The 25,358-nt window shown below is 35.0% G+C and overlaps 1 protein-coding gene across 1 annotated transcript in view; it reads right to left on the reverse strand.

Annotated features, from left to right (window-relative positions):
* The window catches only part of LOC111691494, a 47,652-nt gene extending 27,073 nt beyond the window's left edge, over nt 1–20,579 (reverse strand). The window contains exon 1 of the mRNA XM_023454439.1: nt 19,766–20,579. Within this exon, the coding sequence (XP_023310207.1) occupies nt 19,766–20,579 (814 nt within the window). The remainder of the gene's footprint in view (nt 1–19,765) is intronic.
* Nucleotides 20,580–25,358: the final 4,779 nt, after the last annotated feature.

Raw genomic sequence — 25,358 nt, forward strand, 5'->3', positions numbered from 1 at the left:
TTTTCGGAAAATAAACTACTTCCAAATTTTACGACAATAACCAAAATCGGTTTCAGCTCCATAACTACTCAGAGATGACCTCTACTAGGAGATTTTTTACATGTAGTACTCTCTAAATGTTTAGCTTTTGTCATAATATATACAGATGATATATCATTGTCATTTAATGTAAATTGGACAAAAAATTCAATAAGTCCTTCATTTTTTTGTAAATCAAAACTGAACTAAAAATTTTCATAATTCTCATAGCTCATATCACCCAGGTATTGTCCAACCCTCCGGTGAAGATCCTGAGAGATACAAGTTCCTAAAGCTTCCACACAAACTCCTAATGCTTCCATACCAGATACTACGAGGAGGCGTCACAGACTTTAATGCTCCAATCAAGCCAAAAAAGACAGTCATAAAATGACACAAAGTGCAAGTGTAACTTTTTATTCTTGCACTTTTTTTTCTAAAATGTATCCTTGAAAAGTTACAAGCATTTTAATAATGCTCAAAATTGCTTAAAAAAAGTTTTTAATACAGCCCTATTAAAACGTCTGTGCCCTTTAATTTTAAAAATCTTAACTATTTTAACAAAGAATCGAGATTTACACTGATTTTGAGTTATTGTTTTAGGGTTCGGATTTTTGATGACTGATGACTGCATCGTCTTCAGCGGGTGAAAATACAGCGTATATGAAATAAATTTGTTTATATGCCTGTGTAATCGAATCGTCTTAAATTAGAGATTCTTATCGAGTACTCCAATGCCGAAAAAATACGTCCATACATTCTAAACAAGGGTAGTCCTGCTCCCAGTGGAACACACTGCATTTGTCTATAACTTTAATATTTTGTTACAGAATACTTGTTAACAATATCATATTCTTAATTAATGTAATATGGCAAGTTTATACCTAAATAGAGCTGAATTTAATGTTCTATTAATTTTCAAATCTTTATCTTTTTTGTTATACATCTCACTATGAGACGTTAAACTAGTTTGTTTAACATTTCTTACTCTGAAATGTTTGATGTATTTTACTGGACTCTTTGAATTTTACTTGGAAATAATAACAGTTGATTTACATCTAAATTAATAAATATTGTTGCGAATACAAAGTTTGTTGACATAGCCGAAGCATTCTTCCTAATTTTGTGTCTGTTGGCTTAATATTAATATTCACCGATTAAACAAGACAGTGGATATTAAAGAAACTAAAATATCTAAATTTTGAAATTAGAAGATTGTTGTTAAACGAGTAAAGGTTACAAATAATTATATTACATTGTTGCGCATAATACGAGTACTCATTGTGTCATCTACATTTTCTTCGATGTCGCGTCACTTTTCTCTATTGCGTTCATAAAAATAACACTGCAATTTCTAAACAATGACATCATAAATGCTTCTTAAATCACCGCGGCACGGTAGCGGTACCGTTACTGCGGTAGCTAGTTTTTAACACAGCAGTAAATTCAAATACTTATATCGACTGCGTTATATCGCGTTGATAATGCGGCTTATACTGGGTATTGCTTGTTTAATCTATAAAAACTAAACTACAACTTCCTACGATATTTGTAATAGAAAAGTCTTATACGAAAATGCTCTATTTTTGTGTTTTTTTTTTCGTAAATTAAAGTTCAATTATGGATAAAAATATTTTCTCTGGAATGGTCCTGTCCGTGAGCTGTACGATGAGTTACGTGTTGTAGAACAGCCGCGTAAATAAATCGTCGTTGAAAGATAGAAAGATACTTCTTAATTTTTGGGGAATTTTTCAATGTAAAAGTACAAATTATGACTAATAGATACCTATTTAAAAAAAAACTGATATTTTCTTATTATAATAATTAATAGTACCTAATTACTATTTTAAATGCATTGTTGTTACTGGAAGAGTTCGCACACAAAACCACATCCGTAAGCATCTGTAGTTGCTAACTGCGTGCACCAAACAAACTCCATTAAAATATGGAACAAAAGAGAATAAAACTTACCATTTTTAGAGAAAATGTTGAAATTGATCCCCATTAGCGCGAATACAGGCATGGCACCGACCCACCCAATTTTTTTCCCAAATTCCTGGTATTCCCCTAATTGTGTCAGCAGCTTCAAGTATACGTTTCGCAATTCTTCCACCGTAGCAATTGGAGTATTGTAAACCAATGACTTCAAGTGACTCCAAAAATAAAAGTCCATTGGAGTTAGATCGGGTGACCGAGGTGGCCACAGCACAGGACCAAAGCGTCCAATTCATCGCTGAGAAAATATTTCATTAAAAAGTGTAGTTACTTCTCGAGTACTGTGTGGAGGGGCCCCATCTTGAAGATAAAACATGCGTGCCCGAACTTATAATGCCACATCGTCCCATAATTCAGGCAACCGGTTCTCCAAAAAGTCAGCATATTTAGTCGTCTTTCAAAGAAATAGGGAGCCACAAGTACATCGCCTATTATGCCAGCCCAAACATTTACCGAGAACCGATGTTGAAAATGAAATGTCGCCTCATCTGTTACACAAACATAAGCAGGAAAGTCTACTTGATTGGCACATTGTCGTAAAAACCATCTGAAAAAACGCATTCGTTGATTACAATGTGCGAGACGTTGAGTACTAATTGTGGGATCTTTATCAAAATTTTGCATCTTGCAACACTGCATCTTCACCATTAAGGTTCACTTGCTGACCACGTCTTTCTCCTCGAGGAATAACACTTCGCGTATCTCGCAACCGCTGAACACACTGTAGGATTGTATTTGCACATGGGGGGTGACGTTGTGGCCATCGTTTCCGGTACAACCTAGTCGTCGCGAACTTCTCCGGCTGCACTATACACTAACACCATATAGACACGTTCGGAAATAGTAAATGCATTGTTTTTTCGGTTCATTGTAACACTAGTTTGTGCACAAACTAAAAAATTAAGCAAAGTAAGAAATAAAAATCTCGTTTTTAATGCAATCGGCACGCTATTCTTATTTTTTACTTCTTTATAAAAATTACACTGACACTATCATGGAATTACAAAATAAAAACTTTGTCTGGAATCTTTCTCTTTTTAACACTGATGCGTCGATGGACGATGCTTGATATTTAATAATTAAGTGAATTATGAATTCAATACAAATACAAAATCAGTTGACTGCACAAATTTTTTGACAATGTAACCTAACCTTCTTTTAGTATTACTAGTATTAGATTACATTAACTTAAATTGTAAGGTTGCATCTCGGGCCGCATAAAAACATTTCCAAAGTTTTTAATAAATAACAAAGGGTCGGCTTTCATTTTCATTGAATAAATGAACTTTAATTTACAAAAGAAAAACGAGAAGAAATAACTTTTTCGTATAAGAGTTTTCTGTTAAAAATATCATCAGGAAGTTGTAGTTTCATTTTTATAGATTATACATGCCACAGCCTGTATACAAAAAATAATAGAAATGTTAATCTATTCTACAGCTATTTATGTATCTAGGCAATAAGATTGTATTTTTATGAACAAGCCTGTTTTTTGAATCTAGAGAAATCATAAAAATTCAGGTGTAGCTGCTTCATTAATCAACTTCGTTTGGTTCAGTGTCACTTTTTATGGACGCAATTACTTCACGGACGCTCGTGTTTTTCCAAAGTCGCAAATTTTAAGAACCTGACGTGACATGACATGGCAATGGTTTTCAGTGAATGTGTGATGTGGTGTGTTTGGTGACAGAATTTTAACCATCGCTTGGAAGAATGTTTATTAGCATATAGAAACAATTTTTGTAGAGTTTATCGTCTATTGATAAGTAACTATTCGTTTAACGTTTAATAACGTTTAATTTTTGTGTTACTTTAAACGAGATTTGAATAAATCGAATAATTTTTAGTAATAACAAACATTTTTATATATTAAGGTATACACTATTTTTTTTATAATTTGTTATTTCAAAAACCGTCGAGTAATGTACGTGTTGCAGCATACTGCATAATATTCTATTTTTTTTAATTAACAATTTTGTCGTTTATAACAGTAACTGAACAAAATTAATTGAAAAATGTTGAATAAAAAAATAAAATAAACAGTGTACCTGAACATAAATATTCCTTACTTTTTAAAAAATATATAAGATTATTATTAATGCACGGTTTCAATCATTCAATGTGCCAACTTAAATTTCTAGTCAAACTGAGATAGCATGTTTTCACTTAAAGATCTGAGATAGCATGTTTTCGTACTAAAGCATCGAGTACTTTTAATTTTCGACTAATCTATTTTCATACGTTTACGTCAGTCATTAAATTTTCTTATAAAGCTGGACATACATGTCTTGAAAGGTTTCAACTATTGAAAACTTTCGTCATTTAACTAAGTACTTTAACAGTAAATAAATAGGTCAGAAGTATCTTTCATATCTTAGAAACAATTTCCGCTACCCATAGGTTGTATTGCAATATAGTACTTTTACTTATTTCAAAGTATACAATCATGAAGTCCACTGCTTTATCGATAGTAAGACACAATCGCATTCTGAGAGAAACTTACGACAAACCAACGTTCACCGTATAAATTATTCAAATGGAAACGTTCAAAGCAGAAAGGACCACTGAATACTATACAGTCGGGTGAACAGTTGCATTAATATCAAACTTTTCTAGTTCGATAATTGCGGCACTTATTAAAGCAGTTGAAATTTCTTACTAATTGTTATTCTTTTCATATCTATCGAAACACCTTATAACAATAAGCAAAAATTCTTTTGTAAGTTCATATTTTATTTAATTGAAGTTGGTTTTTAAATTAGGTATACAATTTTCTTGATGTCGGGATTAAATTTTTTAAACAGTAAATAAATAATAATTTCAAAATACCTACGTTACAAATAATTTAAATTTTTTACAAATTCTGTATAAGGGAAAACAGTGTATTATTAGGATTAATATAATATTAGAACCAGCATCAATACTTAATTAAGAGGATAATATTCTGGCAAAATAAGAATAAACGCTTCTCGATACAGCAAATCAAGACAGGATGTAGTAGATAACTCAAATATTGAAAATTCTGATGGATAATTCCTGTGGTGAAAAGCATATTAAATTAAATTTAGATGATACACTGAATGGAATGTGTTTATTAAATTGCTTCCCTAGAATAATGTATATAACGCACATTAAAACTTTTACAACAAATACCTAAACATACAACTTTTATTTTTAAAAAATCTCATTTTTATACTCGTTATTCAATGAGGAATGATTTTAATACACGTTATGCATCTATGAAATAAAGGTTATAATTAATAAAATAAATAATTACTTATACAGGGTGATTAAGAATTTATTCAAAAAAAAATTCTGGATGTACAGGGGACCCTTACAAATACAATTTTGTAAAGAAAAAATCAAAAAGGGCAGTTCGAAAATGATTTAAAAATACACTTCTGCACGGCACTGGAAACTGGTCCACTGTAAAACCTGACCTGATAAAAACAGACAAAAACTTGAAAGAACTTCACAAGGAACGAAAGGAATAAATAGAATTTTATAGAACCTATTTTATATCAGCAAATTCAACTGCTTCTGTCGCTATTGTTATTATTAATTAATAAAATTAATTTGTGGTATTATCTAATAAAATAATTTGACATACCTGATGTACAACAACTGTTCAAAATTTTGTCCACCGACGCGTAAATATATTTGGGCCCGTTTTACTCAATTTCTACGAACTAATACAAATGTTGTCCTGCTTCACCATAACACAAATGTTTCACCATAATACAAAGTTGTCTTGCTCCACCATAAATTGAAACGATATTCATCAAATCCGAGTTGCTTTACACGTAAGCCATTTTTGACACTAACTACTAAAAAACTGTTGTAAACACCATCGCAACGACGATTGTAAAATCGGATTTCAGTATTAAGAGTCTTTGAGGCCACGTGGTGTATTGCAAATGACGCTAGAGACTACAGTTATCCAGCGATGTAATGCTTGAAACTACAACTTCAATAATTTTTTCTCGAGAACTAGTTGGAAATAAGTTGGAAATCACCCTGTATATTATCATGCATTATAGGCTTTATATGCCATTTATATAGTAGGGATTATTTGTTGTGTGAGAGCAATACCCTGATCAGCCTCTCAGGGGATGCGTCATTTTGAGGGTGAAAGAGTTATAGCGTAAATTCCTGTGTAATGCAATGTAATACAAGACACGAGTGTATCGCCATTGGAAAGATCAGCTTAGTCAGTCATCTAAGGAGGGTTTGTTATCATTTTTAACACTTATCCCCTTCACAGGAGATGTTCAAATGAGATTTTTTTATATGAAAGATTCACCTTATTTTTCGACAGGGAATCACCCTCTAATTTTTTTTGCACTTATTTATTTACATCTTGTATATGGGACATTATCCAATGGGAATATCTACTTTCTCTCATAGAAATCCACTATAAATTCTGCTGAATAAAAATCAATTCCGATTGGACCAACTGCGTTCGTTACCCCATTAATATACAAGACCGTTTAACAGCCACAAAAAGGTAAGTTAGCCGGAACGCATCGAAAAGAACCAAACGACCAAACGCCTCTGATCGCATTGTCACCCCAACGTGAAATATAACATTTTGCTTCTTTTTACGGCGCTGCTCGTATTCGGTGGTGTTTGCGACGTCCAATACAATAAAACTGCAGTGGCCGCACACACACACACGAGATTTATTTGGGTTGGAAAAATAATTCCCAATTTTATGAGAGTCATTGTGAAGAGGGGTGGTGTTGTTAAAACAACTTTTTCACATAACGCCAGCAACAATTTTCTGAATGGAGAGTTATCACTGAAAAAATTTGTGAACTCAGCGTTTTAATTTGCCATACATTGATGTATACCGTTACATACAATTATTTCAAAACTTAGTGAACATTTGTAGGAAAACTATATATGGTGATTCAGAACTTATCAGAAAAAAAATATGATTCTGTACAGCGTAGAAACTGCAATCGATTTTGTTAAATAATGTTCTCTTTTTTATACAGGACATGAGAAAAAAATATTGACACTACTATTGGGCGATTGTACCTCAGGTTGTCCGAATCACAAAAGCCTGAAATTTTTGTGATGCGTTCGTATGTTTTTATAACGCGGCGCCATCTAGTGCTCTATAATGTACCTACCATATTATGAATAAGCCCCACTAAAAGTTTCTGTACCAGATACATGAGTACATAGACCTTGTGTATTTCCTGATGCTAAATCCTAATCTCCAGCACAAAAACTGATTTTAAAGGACATTTTTCAGTAAAACTTTATAATGAAGAGCAATCAATCATCAGCTGTTCACATGGAATGCGCCAACCAAGTGTTTATTTGCTCTTGAGATGTGATTTACGAGTAACATAGCCCGTGATGCCGAAGGTAATAGAGGGTGTTCTTTGTGAGAATGGTGCTTGCGCCAGCATCAGAATAAGGTTGATTATGTATGTGCTAGCTTGAATACATTTGTTTAATGAATTGTGAATTTGTGAGTAATATGCCATACTCGTTTATGTTTATGAAAACCCCACGCGAGCGGTGTTCCCAGCCTAATTAGAAGCTGTGGTGCCTTCGAAGTGTGCCTTGCAAGTTTGTATGGGGTCTTACCTGCGCTTCGATTAACACATACTGGGTGGCGTTAAGGTGGCATAATAATATGACTCACACACCTGGTAGTTGGGATGCTAACTATAAGGTTGGCATCCGGAGAAGCCTCGACTTATTTCAGGTGACACTAGCTGGTTGTTGAAGAAAAAATTGTACATATTTGTTAATTAATACAATGGAAACGTATGGAAGGATATACCTTGAATCCTAAAGTTAGGGAGAGTAAAACCACCCGGCGAGTTAACTATTTATTTGTTTTTATTGACAGAGAAGTAACTTTGATATTTGTTTCATATACCCTCTTAATTTCTAGCGAATGATCCGGCCATTGTCGAGATAAACTACTTTGTGATAACCAATGTACAAAAGGTAACAATACTAACAATAACATTTATTATACATAATATAATTTATCCCTCAAAGAGTTACTTACCCTTCTAAGTCACACATTTTTCCATTCAACATTTTTACCTGAATTTTGTTATCGCGGGTTTTTAGAGTCGCTGAATAAGAATCTGAAATCCGAATCCGAAAATTCCTGAATGGCGGATGTAAAATGCTGCAGCATCTTTGCACGCAGCATTTAAAATTTGAATCTGATTACGACAATTAATTATTTGTGCCTAATAAGTATAGTTAAACAACGATGTGATTTAAAACGATTTTAAATTTAATTTTAATTATTTAATTTAAAGGGTCAAAAGGTCGTAACTCATTTAAAACATTCCCACCCAGGATAAAATATAAAAAAAAATGCGTGATCGTCGCCATTAAATATATATTAACCGAACACAGTTGTAACTAAAGACTGACTATATTGTTCCAGAGTTTATTTTCATTTTGTGGAAATATAAACTGCTTGGGTTAATTGCCATTGTTTTTTTTATTTAGTGAAATAATTATAAGAACAACAAAGAGGCAGAAAACAGTGGAAATTTATACCTTAATGGTTTCGATAAAGAGTGTTTGTTGGAATGTAAAATATTTTAGCAAAGAAATTTAAAATACGCATTAAAGATGAACTTTCTTGATGAGAACATAAAAAACTGGTGAGTAAGTTGATTAAATATAGGCAGTCTTAACAAAAAGTATCAATATTTAATAAAATACAGGATAAAAGAAAATAAAGTACTTACTAAGAAGCCATTGAGATTATGTAACTTTTGGTAATGGTTTTATGTAAGTTGGATTGCCAACTTAAATAAACGACATTGGACAGTAATGTTTTTTTTTTTTTTCATTTAAGATATTTAATTTTTTACTCTACAATAATTATCAATAGGCTGGCTAATCAATGATGTATTCTCCATCGTTATTTACGATCTTCTCTCAACGTTCAACAAGTTTCTTGATGATTCTTCTGTAGAAATCCACCTGTTTTGGCAGCTCTTAACTCATTGTACTACACCTAAGGAGTTTGCCAAACAGTGGAAGGGGTCAAAATCAGAAGGTGCGAGATCGGGTTAGTAAGGCGGCTAGGGCAGAATTTCCCAAGTCAACTCCCCAGTGGTCGTTTTGGTCATAGTCGAGCATTGCCATGTTGTAAAAGAACGTCATATCGCCGATCAGGTCTTTTTTTGTTGAATAGCCGCGTGGAGTCGCTGCAGTTATTGGACATAGAATTCTGCGTTGACGGTTCGATTGCTTGGTAAGAGTTCATAAGAATCCCTTACCAATTCCACCTGACGCATAACATTCTCTTTCAAGGAAGAAGTTCTGGTGTTGTTCGCGCAGTTGCTAATTTTTTGGGGCCTAACCATTCTTTCCGGTGTAATGACAATACTATGAAGAAAACGTTTCTTATGGTCAAGTGTTGATCGATGAGGACAGATCAATTCTTATTCTTTTCGTCCAAAACATGTGGGACCCTAGCGTCGAGCTTTGAACTTTTCCCATCGAATTCAGATGTTTCGCTACTTCTTGTGATCAGATCTCATCTCCTGAGCTAATTCCTTTGTTGTCTTGGATTTTCGTGAAGGTATCGATTCAATTGCTTTTCATCAAATTCAACAGAGCATCCGAAACGATTCATGTGTTCATGACGGGCTGTTTGTTCATTCATCGCATCATCACCCAAATCGAGTTGATTTCTAAATGAAAAAAAGGTATATTTGGTATGTCACTAAACTCAATCGTTTTAGAATTACACATTAAGATTTTAGAGATACTATTACAAAATTACTAACTATAAAAAATTCTCAAAGTAGCCACCATTACAACATCAATGCATAGAGAGAGAAGGTTGAAAAATCAGCATCTTATTTAAATCTGACATTGAATAAACTTCCATGTTGCCCTTTGTTAAGATTAACTGATTCATGTATTTTTGCCCTTACCTCTGTTCTTGAATATTAACACACCTATTTTAAACTGGAAAATTAAAATGACCTTAGAAAAAGTCGAGTAAGTTCAAATCTGGGCGACACTCAGGCCAAGGAAATTCGCTGCCGCGCTCGATTCAACAACGTAGTAGGGGATAATATATAGAAGCACCATCATGCATGAACCATGAGTGCTGCCTTAAATTTACCTATCTTATCAATGCACCAATGCCAATGGCGGATCATTGTTTAGAAAATTCATATAATTCTCACCACTAAGTCGCCGTGGTAGTACAAACAATCTTATAATGTTGTCGTTAAGAATTCTATACCAAATATTGATGGAAAATTCTTTCTGAAATTGTCGTTGTCTTAATAAACGAAGATTTATTTCACACGTATGATTTTTCCCCACCTGAAGACAACGAATCTGTGGGATCGCCATTTTGTTACTGACGCTAACATGCATTTGCGGTGTCGTATGATCTTCTAACGGAAATCTCTCCTCGAATGAACGAGATGCTGCGGCTGCACTTTGTCGGGACTTCCTATAAATTTATATATAATTTTTACATAGACGATTCTTACTAAGATTGTATATCCGTTGAGTGAAGAAATAGTACATTCACTCACCGATATTCTTTACGTGTTCTACATACTGTTAAAGAAATGTACCAACTTTGAGAACGCATATTGCTTTGAAAATGGGTAATTTCTGAAATATAATTATTAAAATTGTTTTAATATTTGAAAAGCGTATAAGAATAATTTAACAAAATTTGATTCAATAATTTAGGACAAACAGAACCATTCTATATTTTAATTGCCAGGGTCTTAGATATGGCCAATTTATTAAACCATAATTTTCTTTTATTTTATAGTGGAAACCACAATTTTAAACATAGTTTTAATTATTAACGCAAAGAAATAGCCAAATCTGAATAATGCTTGATATGCATATCTAACAAGTTTAGTCTATTAAAGCAGTAAGGAATTCAAAGGAAAAATAAGTAGTAACACTTTGAAGGTTCAGTTTAACGAAGTTGTGAAATTACTTTGTAAATTGTTGACTTTTAGTTAAATTTTATGTATTTTGATCATAAACGTTGTGCCGCCTTATAGTACTTAATTAGGAATAATAATATTCATATAAGAAAAGGCGTAATTTCTCTAAAAAGTGCTTTCGCAAAGCGAAACTATTTTTTAATTTTTTAAAAATTTTGTTCGTATCATAACAAAGTTAAACTATGTTTACACAATTTTTTATCTTTAATTTGTATTTATTTGTTATCGGTTTTATATATCATTTATATATTATTTATTTATTATCTTATATAACAGCAGCAGAAACAGTTTAATCCTATTTATTTATTTATTTAAGATCGATTTAACTACTTATCGTGACATATCCCGTTTAGAAATCTAAAATCAGGTGTCAAGTGAATCACTTCGTCCTTTTTCTAACTGCCTTGTCTCGTCCTTTTTGCCGGCGCCAAACCCTCGTGTTATATCAAACGACCCCAATCCTTATCTGACAATATAATAAACCACACCTAGATCCATAATTAATTGCGTGTTTCCTTGTACTTTATCACGGTTTGTTAGTTTTCCACAAAGGAAAAGCTTTCAAGTCGGGATGACTCCTTAAACAGGATATACGACACCGTGGAAACCTTCCAAAAGGCACTATTAAGTCGGAGTGAGTTAATGGAACTCTATCCACGTTCTCGAATCCCCCCTGTATGCCTTCTTGATGGTTTCTAATGGGAACTGGTACACTGAATCCTAATTAACGTTGCACATGTAGCACTTCCAGCGACATTCACCTTTAAACTTTATTAATTCAATTGAGCCGAATCGGAAAGAATGAGAGTTGGACGCCGAAGCGAAGGGCGGAATTGGAAAGCCCATGACACGGTTAAATTAACCAGCATATTTCTAGTTTGTATGTTAATGATGGTTGGGGAATATTTTCCTGAGCAAATTGAAAATTTGTTCATAATTTTTACACGAAAAAGTGATAACAAGGGAGTCGTAATTCATATTTGCAATTTTTTGAATTAACACTTTCGTTAGAAATTTGAAACTTATGCTATTTTCATAAATTTTTTGTGCTGAATTCACTTATAACGAGCGTTCAAATAAAAACGTGGTCAAGTTGGTTTTGAAAATTTGGACGTAGGGCGTAGCGTATAGCAAATGAACTTAAATGTCATCTGTCAAAGCGCTATATCGCCCCTATCAATTTGAATATTTTCGTTTTAAAAAGCGTTTAAAATGGTGTTTTCTCAAGAACAAAAAGTGTTTATCATACTTTAGAAATGGACGCAAGATTGATGGAATATGGAAGTATTCTATTGAGGAATGTTTCATAGAATTTCAAAATCAATTTCCCGGCGTTGTTGAGTACAAAATTTTTCAAAGTGCAGTTCAGCGTTGTGTTAATGTTTTTCGTGAAATGGGCAGTGTAACAAGAAAAGAAGGAAGCGGCCGACCTAAAAAGCGGACTGAAGAATTAAAAGAAAATGTCCAACAAATAATGGAAAATGCGCCAAGAACTTCTGTACGTGTTTTATCACAAATGGTGGGAGTATCAGTCGGTACCTGCCACACAGTGTTAAAAAAAGATTTGCGTTTGTTCTCCTATCGTTTAACTTGTCAGCAAGAACTTCATGAAATTGATTTTCCGCGACGGGCTGTATTTTGTGAATGGTTTTTAAACAACTACGGTGAACTTCATAATATCACCTTTTTTTCTGATGAAGCCTGGTTTCATTTAAGTGGTTACGTAAACTCACAGAATATGAGAATGTGGTCTTCTGAAAAACCAGATAACTTTTTTGTCGAGGGCCCTATACACGCTCAAAAAATTGAAGTTTAGTGTGCTCTCAATCGAAAGAGGATTTATGGTCCTATTTTTTTAATGGTGCTCTTACTGCGCAAAGGTATAGAGAAGAAATTATCGCTCCTTTTGTTAACCAGCTGGAAGAAAACGAAATTACAAACTTTTACTTTCAACAAGATGGCGCAAGGGCATATACGGCAGGCGAGACGATGAATATGTTGAGGGAAGTTTTCCAAAATCGACTAATAAGTCTCAATGCTGAACATGAATTTCCACCGAGGTCATGTGATATTACGCCGTGTGATTTCTCTTTGTGGCCTTACCTTAAAAACACTATTTTTGAACTGCCTATTCCTGATTTAAACCATCTGCAGGCTCGACTTATAGACAAGATTCGTGAAATTAACAATACCCCGAGCATCTTAGAAAATGTCTTTAATTCTTTGAGGAACAGGTATGAAAAGTGCTTGGAACAAGGAGGGGGACACTTTCAGCAGCTGCTTTAATTTATTGTTATAACAAGGAGGGGGACACTTTCCGCAGCTCCTTTAATTGTTTGTTATTGTTATCACGATTATTCTTTAAAATAAAGTTATATAGTCATTAACGTTATTGAAACTGACAGCTGCTATACAGCTCGTTGAGAAATGAGGTTAAGTTGGTCTCTATAAGCTACTCCCTACGTCCAATGTGTCAGAGCCAACTTCGACCACATTTTTATTTGAACGCTCGTTATAAAGAAAACTATAGCATTGCATTTTAAATATTCGAGAAAAATCTATAAAAAATCATTCTTTTGAAATAACGCCATCTATAGGTTTCCATATTGAGGTAAATGATATTACGCATTCAACCAGAGATAAAGCATGAAAATACCTTTTCTATTTAATGTACCTGAATAGGAAACATTTCTGAAAAAATTGAACTCTATGTTTTGGTATGCAGATTGCGCCACCTAGCGGTCAAGCTAAGAACTGGAAAACTATTTCCAGCGATTTCTCTTGTCGATTTATTATAATAATTTTTTCCCCGAAGCTCTAGCGTCTATAATTTCCCTAATATCTTACCTCGCCGACTTTAGTGGGACATCCTGTATAATATAATAGTCACTAGCTAAAGACATCTTATTTGACAGACATCTTTTTTTATGTAGTATTTAGTTTACAATTACAAAAACCAGTTTTTCAAAATGTTCTACTAAAGAATTTTTGTCTGCACAATTTTTATATTTCTCATGGATTACAAGTAAAACACTATACTGGGTGTAAGAAGTCTGACTGCCACTACTTCAGCACGAGATAGAGTAATCAATAATCATAAATGAACAAAAAATTTGTATATTATAGAGGCGTTTTCAAAAGGTTTCAAAATACAGCGAGTATTAAAATTGGGGAGTTTCAGCACAACGTGACAAGGGCGCTTAACCTAATGCTACACAGCTGATGCACACCACGTGTGCACGCGGCAGATTTGTGCTATGTAATTAAAGTATCCAAAGATTCATGTCCAAATAATCATACGTATTAAAATAATTTAGGTACCTTACCAAAAAGCAAACTTCACTAATTTTTAAACGCACAAGTACAAAACAAACTACAACGTATGCTCAAAATGTCTATCACCTTTTTCAATGCACGCACGACACCTTCGAATCTAATTTTCACGCACTCGCTGGAAAATACCCGGATTTATCCTTGATGAGCAGCGGCGAAAATTCGTTCTTGCAAGTCTTCGACTGTTTCAGTTACTGATACCCACGTATGGTAAACATTTTAAAAAAGCAAGGAGAAACACCTTAAGAAAAGGAAATAGTGGTACGCAAAAAAACACTCCGACACGGTCGAATCCAGATACCAATTGAATTGCGTATTGCTGGACAGGTTAGTACCTCGTGTTAACCGCCGTGCCGTTGTCACATTGCTCGATATAAATTTTATCGAATTTTAAGTTTAATATAACGCTCATTATTTTTTAGAATTAAGCATGAAGTTCAAAAAAGTGATAAACATTGTATTTTATGGTATTCTATGCACGCAGTTATGTGTAATATTCCTTAATTAATCGAACTTTTGTACATTAAGTTGGCGATTTTGATCATTTTTTTCTCGGAACTGGTTGAGTTTAGGAACCATGTCATATAAGTTTTTTGTTTATTTTATTGTATTCTATCATCTGTTAAAATTAAGGCAGTCAAACTTCCAACACTCTGTATCTTCGGCATTAATTCTGCTAATACAGGATTTAAACCCTGCCTACAGGATACAGAGTCAGTTTTGATTAAACGTTATACTTGAGAGTACTTTTGTGAATAAATATGATTTTATATGAACGTTTTCCCTTTTTTGATGATAAAGTTAAAAAATTATTACATTTTATATTTTCCCAATTAATGGAAATTTACTGATAAACCCAGTATTTTCTACAGCTGACACAATTTCTTAAAGAGGTGATTGGAACAAAACATTATGTTGATGTTCCACCAAATTTACTTCGTAATGTAAAATAAAAAACATTTGTTTGCAGTGGAATTGTGATATATGTACCAGGTGTATCTAAATATCACCGAAAAAATGTAAGGGGCGATTCTATGATGAAAAATAATAGGGGTCTTTGGTATAAAATTTTTTGAAAAAGTTCCTGAAAAGTTCCACCCCTCCAAAAATTAAAAAAAAAAATGTTTTTCTTTTTATCTTCCATGTATATCAAGCTAAAGAAACCAAACTTTGTGAACATTATCTGTCAAAAAAACTAGACTTTATGAAATTTTTTCAACCTTGAAGTATTTTTGTAAGGGGTTGAAATAATCAATCAAACATTTTTTCTTACAATTCTTTTTCGATAATTTTTCTTTTAAATATATCTAAAACGCCCCATTCATTTACTATCTTTTTGGTCTCTTCGAGTTTCTTCGAAAAGTTAAGGATTTATGAGAAAAAAATAAATGTATTGCAATGTATTTTTAAAAAGATGAGTTGTTTAACGCGAGTGTATTGTAAGAAATAATTAAAAATGTATTGATTGCGGCCTAACTTCTTCAAATTTATTGTTTCCAAATTACTGAACATTAGTTTTATTCGTGAGATGTATGTGGTGCCCGCCATCTCGGGGCGAAGACTGTTGACAGTCCGCCAGCTAATATCTCGACTGGCATAGAATTACAACTGCAGCGTCTAAGTGGACACAGGAAAGAACAGGAAAACAATAGAGCTCATATTAAATAGAATTTTATTAAAGAACAGTCAACTAAATAATATCTAGACCTATGATTCTACTAGTTTGGAACTAAGAATATAAATGAACAAATGACGAATAAAGTACCTAATGTACAGCAACAAAAAATAAAAATCTGTTGAATATGAACAATATAATCTACAAAAAATGTTGAAAATGATTGGCGGCAGCTTCAATACAAGCATATACTCTTTTTGTCATAGAATTGCGCATGCGTTAAAATATTCCTGGTGAATTTTTTATCGTCTCACACCCTGCTACAATGAGGTTTCGCAAATCATCGATACCTTCAACTGACCTTGAATAAATTAAAGATTTCAGATGCAAAAATCCAAAGGATTAAGTTGCGGGCTGGCCAATTTACATATTCTCCTCGATCTATCGATTGGCATACATCTCATCCAAATGACTAACGTGGGCTGGGGCACCGTGGTGCATAAACCATAAATGTTGCCTAATTTGAATGGGAACTTCTTCAAGAAGAATAGGTAATTCTTCGAGAAGATGACAATATCAGTCACCATATAATCGTCGTGGAAGAAAATACGGACCAATTAAATGATCATAGATAATTCCGAGTCACACAATGAAAATTGATACTGATGATTTTATCGAAAAAAAATATAAGAAAAAATGTCACAGCGGTTGATTATTTCAACCCCTTACAAAAATTCTTCAGGGTTGGAAACTTTGTCTGTAATGATTATTGTATAACTGTTTGGGGTGGAGCATATAAATCAGTAATGCATAAACTAGAGGTTATACAAAATAGTATATTAAAAATCATTCTAAAAAAAGACAGACTTTACTCCACTGAAATGATATACAAATAAGCTAAAGTGTTTAGTTTGAAACAGTTGTCCTCTTACCGGTGTTTACTAAGGTTTTTTTAATTCTGATATGTTTTACGCAACGAGTACATATAATACTCGTGTTGTGGCCAATGTTTCTGCAAACATTCTTCTATGCAAAAAAAGTCATTCTCTGAGATATTCATCATATATTGGTCCTAAATTATTTAATTTATTACCTAAAAGAATGAAAACTATCTCAAAAAAATCTGTTTTGAAAAGAGAACTTAAAGCTTATATTACGGAAAACTTTGGTCAACTCAAGCTAGTTGATATACTTGCCTTTGGATTTTGGAATTTTATTTCTTATAACTAGTCACTTCTGGCATACTGTCCTTCAACATCTTTCAGAAAATTCTGATAAATTGATAAAAATACATTCATATTTTTGGTGTAGTCATAGCAGTTATAACACGATTAGAAATTTTTTGTACTTTTCATTCATTATTTTGGCCTGATATATGATTTCAGGGGGCTGTAACTCCGAAAGAGGGGGCCAGTTGACAAAAAGAAAAAATACGGGTCCCCTAAATTTGTCTTAAGAATCTATGATCAAAATTTGTTGCATGAATTTCGGGACACCCTGTATATCACTAAATATGTTTTTAGGCTTATTGGATGTTCTTCTTCTTCTTCTTCTTCTTTATCTAGTGGTTGGTCCTTTAAAAGTCCCATAGCACTGCGGCCTAATTAGGCCTATTGTGCGTCCCACTACTAGTCCTATTCAGCAAGTAGATTTGTCCTTTTTACAAAGTCCAAAAGCTTCCTTGCTGACACTTCTCTCAGCTCCTTGGGTTCCAAATAGGGTCTCCCAAGGAGCGCCATTCTGCTACGTGCAAATCCCGGGCACTCGCCCAGGATATGCAGAGAAGTTTCATCCGCCGATTCACATCCTCGGCAGACCGGACTGTCTACAAGCTTTAGTCTATGTAGATGTTTCTTAAAGTGACAGTGTCCCGTTATGAGTCCTGTCACTCTCCTGAGCCGGATTCTATTCAAGCTCAGTAACTCATTCGCTCTTCCATTCGAAGGATACTCCATAAGCTCCTTGGAATGGCTATGTCCTGGCCTTGAAGTCCAGTATTTCCTATGTTCTGTCTCTGTCCATTTGCCCAGAGCCCGCCTGACCACACTGGGAGATGTGCCACAGAAGGGCTCCGGGCCAATGAACACTGTCTCGGATCCCTTCCTCGCAAGTTCATCCGCTTTCTCATTTCCACAAATGCCTTTGTGCCCTGGCACCCAACACAGTCTGACTGTATTGTTGGTGGCCAGTTCAGTCAGCATTTGTAAACAGTCCCACACCAGTTTTGAACTTACCTTGTGTGCGGCTAAAGCTTTAATTGCAGCTTGACTATCAGAGAATATATATATGAGTTTACGTCTATAACCTCTACGTACATTCTCTGCCAGACACGCCATTATCGCGAAGATTTCTGCTTGGAATACAGTAGGGAACTCCCCCAGACTGTAGCTTGCACTCCATCTGGGTCTGAGTCCATATATTCCTGCACCCGTCCCTCTGGTCATTTTGGAGCCATCTGTAAACCATACTAGGCTCCACCTTTCCAGGGTATTAAACCTTTCCTCCCACTCGCTTTGATCCTCTATTCGAGTCTCAAATGGCTTGTGGAAGTGAAACTTTGGAACCATCTTGTCGGATACCATCCCAAGAATTGGTTCCGACATAGATGTATCTTTGATCCTGGAGTGGGAACCACCCCTCCAGTCATTATTATTCCTGAGTCGATATGCTGCTAGCCGCGCTTCTCTCTCCACCACTATATGCAGCGGTGGCAGATTTAGCATGACTTCTAGTGCAGCTGTCGGGGTCGATGCCATCGCCCCCGTTATACCTAAACAGGCCAATCTCTGAATTCTATTCAGTTTTTCCTTCGCTGTGGTCTGTTGTGTTTTCTGCCACCATACCACAGCGCCGTAAAGAATCCTGGGTCTTACTATCGACGTATACAACCAGTGTGACATCTTTGGTTTCAGTCCCCAGGTTTTCCCAATAAGGCGGCGGCATACACACAATGTCTGCTTCGCCTTACTCACCACTTTTTCCAAGTGCGCATTCCAGGTAAGCTTATTATCCAGTATCACTCCTAGATATTTTACTTCCCTGGAAAATGTAATGCCCCTCTCCCCTATTATAGGTTCAGAGAGTCCAGTTAAATTTCTTCTCCTGGTGAAGGGTACTACGACCGTTTTGTCAGGGTTTACTGACAGTGCCTGCCCCTTACACCAGTCATCTATCCATTTCAAAGCCTCTTTCATGAGTTCTGAAACGATAATATTATGTTTCCCGACTATGAGAACGACCAAGTCGTCCGCATAGCCTTGTGTATAAAATCCCTTTCGATTAAGGCCCTCCAGTGCGCCGTCCACCACTAATCCCCATAACAAGGGAGACAGTACGCCTCCCTGGGGGCAGCCCCGGCCTACCTTACACCTGGATGTCTCTCCCGAAAGGGTAGCTGTTACTGTCCGGTTTCTCAACATGGTATCTATCCAACGACACAAAGTGTCTTCAAGGCCCCTGTTGCGAACTGCCGAATTAATAGATTCGAAAGGTGTATTGTCAAATGCCCCTTCAATATCTAAAAAAGCTGCCAAAGCTAGATCTTTGTCGTCCATTGCCCTCTCTATCCTAGAGACTAGGCTATGAAGGGCTGTGTCGACTGATCTGCCTGCCTGATAGGCGTATTGGTACCTGTGCAGAGGATTTGCCCTCAATACCCCGTCCCTTATATGCCTGTCAACTATTCTCTCCAACGTTTTCAGGAGGAAAGATGTTAAACTTATCGGGCGATATGCCTTTGCCTGGGCATACGATGGACGCCCTGGTTTAGGAATAAACGCCACGTTCGTCGATCTCCATGCCAGCGGTATATAACCAAGTGCAATGCTGGCTCTGAAGACGTGAATTAAGACCGGAGCTAGACAGTCCACCCCCTGCTGTAGCAGTACAGGTAGGATTCCATCGGCTCCTGGTGATTTAAATGGGTCAAAAGAACTTATTGCCCATCTTATTCGTGACTGACTCACCACCGTCTTGGCAACCTCCCAGTTCTGTCGAGACCCGGTCGTTACCCTCTGCTGGTGATTCCAGTCATATTCATCTCCATGATTTAATAACCTGGAGCCTGGAAAGTGAGTATTTAGAAGTAATTCCAATGTCTCCCTTCCAGTTTTGGTATATTCCCCACTCGGTGCTTTGAGAGACCCGAGTTTCGTATGTCCGTTCTTAGAGAGAAGTCTCTGGAGTTTAGCACACTGTGGGACACTATCAATATCCTCACAGAACTTCCTCCATGAGTCTCTCTTCGCTTTTCTAATTTCTTTATTATACTCAGTGAGGGTTGCTCTATAAGTCTCCCACTCTCCTGTCCGCTTTGCTCTATTAAATAGTTTTCTTGTCTGTCCCCTCAACTGCGTGAGTTCCTTGCTCCACCAGGGTACGGTGTGCTTATCGGACCTCACTTTGATAGGACAGCTGTATTCATATGATCTTGTGACGGCGTTTTGGAGTTCCTCCACGGCCCTCTCAAGATCATATGTGTTCCTTAGTTTTGTACAGATTTCCCTAGTCCTGGCCTGTAACTCCGTTCTATAGGAGTCCCAGTCAGTTCTTTTTGGATCTCTGTAGGTTCTTACTTGCGGATTATAATCCGTTATGATTTCAAAGTGGATCCGACATTGACGTCTCATTTGACACATGCCACCTTGCAATATTATTACATATCGGTCCCGATCCCACTGTTATATATTGGATGTTTGGTATTGTGATATTTTTGTATTATACTGTTTATTTCCTGGTGTACCCAATAAATTCATTCATTTCAAAAAGTGTAGTTTTCTTGACAGATAATGTTCACCAAGTTTGGTTTCTTTAGCTTGATATACATGGAAGATAAAAAAGAAAAACAATTCCTTTCTGAAATTTTTGGAGGGGCGTAAGTTTTCAAGGGAGAGTTTTTGAATAAATTTTATAACAAAGACCGCTATTAATATTTATGAGAATCACCCCTTACATTTTTTCGGTGTTATTTATATACACCGTATATAAAAATATCAAGGGATATTCTTCTTTTATATTTCGAACATTCATGTTTCCATGAAAATGAATGTGAAAAATTTTGAGTTGGTACGGTGCGCTACTACTTTTTTTATTAAATTAATGAACGCAATTATTTATATATCCACCGCTGATTGTTCAGGGGGCTTGATATTACCCTGATATTAAAGCAACCTATCTTATGACCTGTACCAATTTAATTTTAATTTCTCCGTTAAATTTGGAAATACAAAAAACAATAAATTTCTTGTTTAAATTTTATCACTCATATTTCTAGAAAAATGTTCATTAAAAAAAAAACTATTTTATTTTCTAAAGTACTATCGGATATTGCGGGATCCCATGTTAAATCTGATTCACTCTGTATAATTTAAGTCAGTGTATGATAACGGTGAATAATAAACCAAGGCGCAAACCATTTGGGGCACTGAGCCAAGTAAAACAGTAAGAATTTGATTTATACAAACAAAACTTTACGGAACTATAACTAATAAAGTCAAATACAGCGAGCGGAGTTTCCCTGATTTCATTAAAGTAGATAGAAACTGTAATATTGGAAGATATGTAGATGTATGTTTAAGTCAAAAAGAAAGTTTTAAGAAAATTTTATCTAGCAGAAGCCAAAATTTTCTCATCTTAAATTTATACTCAGGGCCACGGCCTCCCCTAATTCTTGCTGCATGTTGCAAGTTTCAACAATTACTTTATTATTACTGACTTTACAGCTTTAATTAATATAAAAATTTAAACAAAAATAAGTATTTATTCCTAATAACTTACTAGTTACCTTCATTGTAAAAGTAGATATAGTAAAATAAACAACGATTTCACACAGGAGCAGATTGAAAATTTTTAAAACGCAATTTATAAAAAATTCATTCTCTTATTTTTAAATCAATCAATAGAAACAGTTCAAAACCTTTTAGGAAACTCAATTTCAATAGAATGTAGAAAAATACTACATCCATTACATCTTGATCAACTTCCATATAAAATTATTTATAGGATCATTTCTTTAGTGTACCGATAAATTTGAAGCACCTTTTAGGTAAACCTATTTAAATCGATACTCCATTTTCGACCAGACTTTGGATAACGATGATCATCTTGTATTAATTTATTGTACTAATTGATTTACTTATACAGGGTAGCCCATCGAAAACGTACCGCAAGGCATTACAGGGTAGTAATGAACTTTTCGGCAAAATCCAAAGACAGGTAAAGTTTGCTTCTGAGGGGGACAACTTTTGGCGCAAAAAGCATAGCAAAATCTTCAACTCCCTAAGTGGGGGTGCCATCCCCCAAATTTTTTTAAATGGGAATTGGGGTCAAGTAGGGTGTCATTAGAAAGGGATTTTAATTCTCTATACATCGATTCTTACTTTTTGAAAATCGATCCATTATTTTAGAAAATATGCAGCTTTGAAAATACGAACAATATTTTTGACGAGAAATGCGAAAATCGATTTAATTTTACTTCAAAACTTCAAAATATTGTGCGCTTTTTGTTTCGTATTTAGATAAGCCACAAGAAGTTGCTAGATAACTGTCTTGTAGTTGAAGAGTACCAATACTGCCGAGTCTTTTAAATTGATTAATTATGGTGTACTCAATTCCAGAAATAATAGAAATTATTGAGCTTTTTTTCAAAAACAATGAATGCGGAAATCGGGTCGCAGAACTGTTCAACCAACGGTATCCTGAGAAACATGCGTCTGGAAAAATTGTTCGCGAATTGGTGGCCAAATTTCGCGAAACTGGCTCCGTTCATAACAAAAAGAGGCAGGTTGAAAATCCGGTACTAAATGAACCTACGGAAATAGCGGTATTGGGGCAAGTGGCAATGCTGAGTACAATGCAATTGGCTACTGCGACAGGAGAGAGTCGTACAAGTGTCCAACGAATATTAAAAAAATACAAATTCCATCCTTATAAGATTCGGCTAGTGCAAGAGGTAAATGAAGACGATTTTGATCGTCGTTTACAATTTTGCGAAATAATGACTGAACGAGCGATAAACGATAATTTCCCCTTTAATGTGCGTTTTTCGGACGAGTGTACGTTCTTCTTGAATGGTTTAGTAAATCGCCATAATTGTCGTTACTGGGCTGATACCAATCCAAGGATTTTCCATGAGACACACTCCCAACACCCCCAGAAGTTGAATGTATGGGCAGGTATTTTTGGAAATTCCATTGTAGGTCCTTTTTTCCTTCCTGGAAATTTGATAGGCGATATGTACTTGGATTTACTACAAAATGTCATCGACCCAGCTCTAACAAATATCATAGAGGACGACCGTGCTTACAATGAACACGAACTGATTTTCCAGCAAGACGGAGCTCCTCCACATTACTCGCTCAATGTACGCAATTACCTAAATGAGACGTTTCCAGGACGCTGGATAGGACGAAGAGGTGCAATTGAGTGGCCCCCTCGGTCACCCGACTTAAATCCTTTAGATTTCTTTCTCTGGGGGCACATTAAAAGCAAAGTTTACAGCACTCCACCTGATAGCTTGGAAGATCTGCGAGGACGAATCATTAATGTATGTCGCGAAGTAACACCGCAAGTGCTCCAGAATGTTCGACAACGGTTTGAAGACAACCTGTATCATTGTATGCAAGTTGGCGGACAACATTTTCAGCATTTAGTTGACTAATACCGTAAGTTTTGAAGTAAAATTAAATCGATTTTCGCATTTCTCGTCAAAAATATTGTTCGTATTTTCAATGCTGCATATTTTCTAAAATAATGAATCGATTTTCAAAAAGTAAGAATCGATGTATAGAGAATTAAAAGCCCTTTCTAATGACCCCCCACTTGACCCCCATTCCCATTTGAAAAAATTTAGGGGATAGCACCCCCACTTAGGGGGTTGAAGATTTTGGTATGCTTTTTGAGCCAAAAGTTGTCCCCCTCAGAAACAAATTTGACCTGTTTTTGGATTTTGCCGAAAAGTTCTTTACTACCCTGTAATGCCCTGCGGTACGTTTTCGATGGGCTACCCTGTATATCTATTTTTATACACAACTGAACATCGTCAGCCAGTTTATCTAAATTAAATTACAGTATACTAAATAATTCCCATGAAAAATTAAATATTTCTAGTTTCTACCCAAATATTTAATATTTTGTAGACAATATGGTTAACTTCTTGACGAAAATCTATTATAATACTGAATAGCAGTAGAAGTAATTGGGGAAAAATAGAGTTCTTTTTAATTCATTATATAATTTTTTAATTCTCTTTCCATCGGCTATTATGCCAAAAATAATCTTTGCAAAAAAAATTGTTTCATAAAGTATTAATAAATATAACATTATAGTTTGTTGAAATGTAAAATATCAGTAAATAATAAAAAATAAATAAAAAGCTTTTTAGGTCATTATTAATAGATTGAAGTTTGAACGCATTAAAATGGTATTTATTAATACCTTATGAAGCAATTTCTTTTCAAATGATCGTCATTTTTCTTCTTCCCTGAAGATGGCATAATAGCCGAATCTAGTAGCTATGCTTGTACGGAGGATTGGCACCCTCTGTGCAAGTATGGTAGGGTGGAAGAATGTCGGCTTGGGTCAATGTGAGAGATTGACACCGGATTTGACCACCCCCCTAATTAATGAGGTTTTCCAGATTTCCCTCATTCCTGCACTGAATAGTGGTTAGAGCCTACCAACAAAAGTCGTTCCTGAGCGCAAATGCGGCCTTACTTAATAATAATAATATGCCGCCTCCTCTCCCGCTCAAGTGGGCTTATGGACTAATTCTCGTATTTGGAATGAGCAGTAGAGATATTATTATTATTTATAGTTGGAAAGAAAATTAAATAATTTTTATGCTAAATTAAAAAGGACTTGATTTTCGATAATTTTATAGGGTACAGCCAAGGTGATAAATACAAAAAGTCTTATATCGATATTACATCCTCTTTTTTAGTTTACTTCGCTGGTATCAAAAGATCTTGGCTAACTTGATTAGTTTTAGATATATAGGTTTTTTTAAAATATCGCCCATTTACATTAACCTCTGTATCTCTGTTGTCATTAAATTTAGGAGAAAAAAAGATTATTATTAGTTCTATTTTTTATGAGGAAGCCAATGGCGTACCCAGATTTTTTACAAATCGCACAGTTTTTCCGATATTACAGAAACAAGATCTTTTGGTACCAACGAAGTAAACTCAAAAAAAGAGGACGGAACATCGATATCAGATTTTTTGTATCTGTCATCATTTTGGCTGTACCCTATAATAAAACTATCGAAAATAAACCTCCTTCTACAAGATATTTAATTGGATGTAATAAACCATAAACGTGAATGTGGGTATGTGACCTTTCGATTACAGTTAATGAATAATTGCATACAGGTTATAGCTATATGTTTTGTTTATAGTGCACTTTATTTT

This window comes from Anoplophora glabripennis, unplaced genomic scaffold (genome assembly GCF_000390285.2).
Source record: "Anoplophora glabripennis isolate ALB-LARVAE unplaced genomic scaffold, Agla_2.0 scaffold235, whole genome shotgun sequence".
In the NCBI taxonomy this organism is placed as follows: domain Eukaryota; kingdom Metazoa; phylum Arthropoda; class Insecta; order Coleoptera; family Cerambycidae; genus Anoplophora; species Anoplophora glabripennis.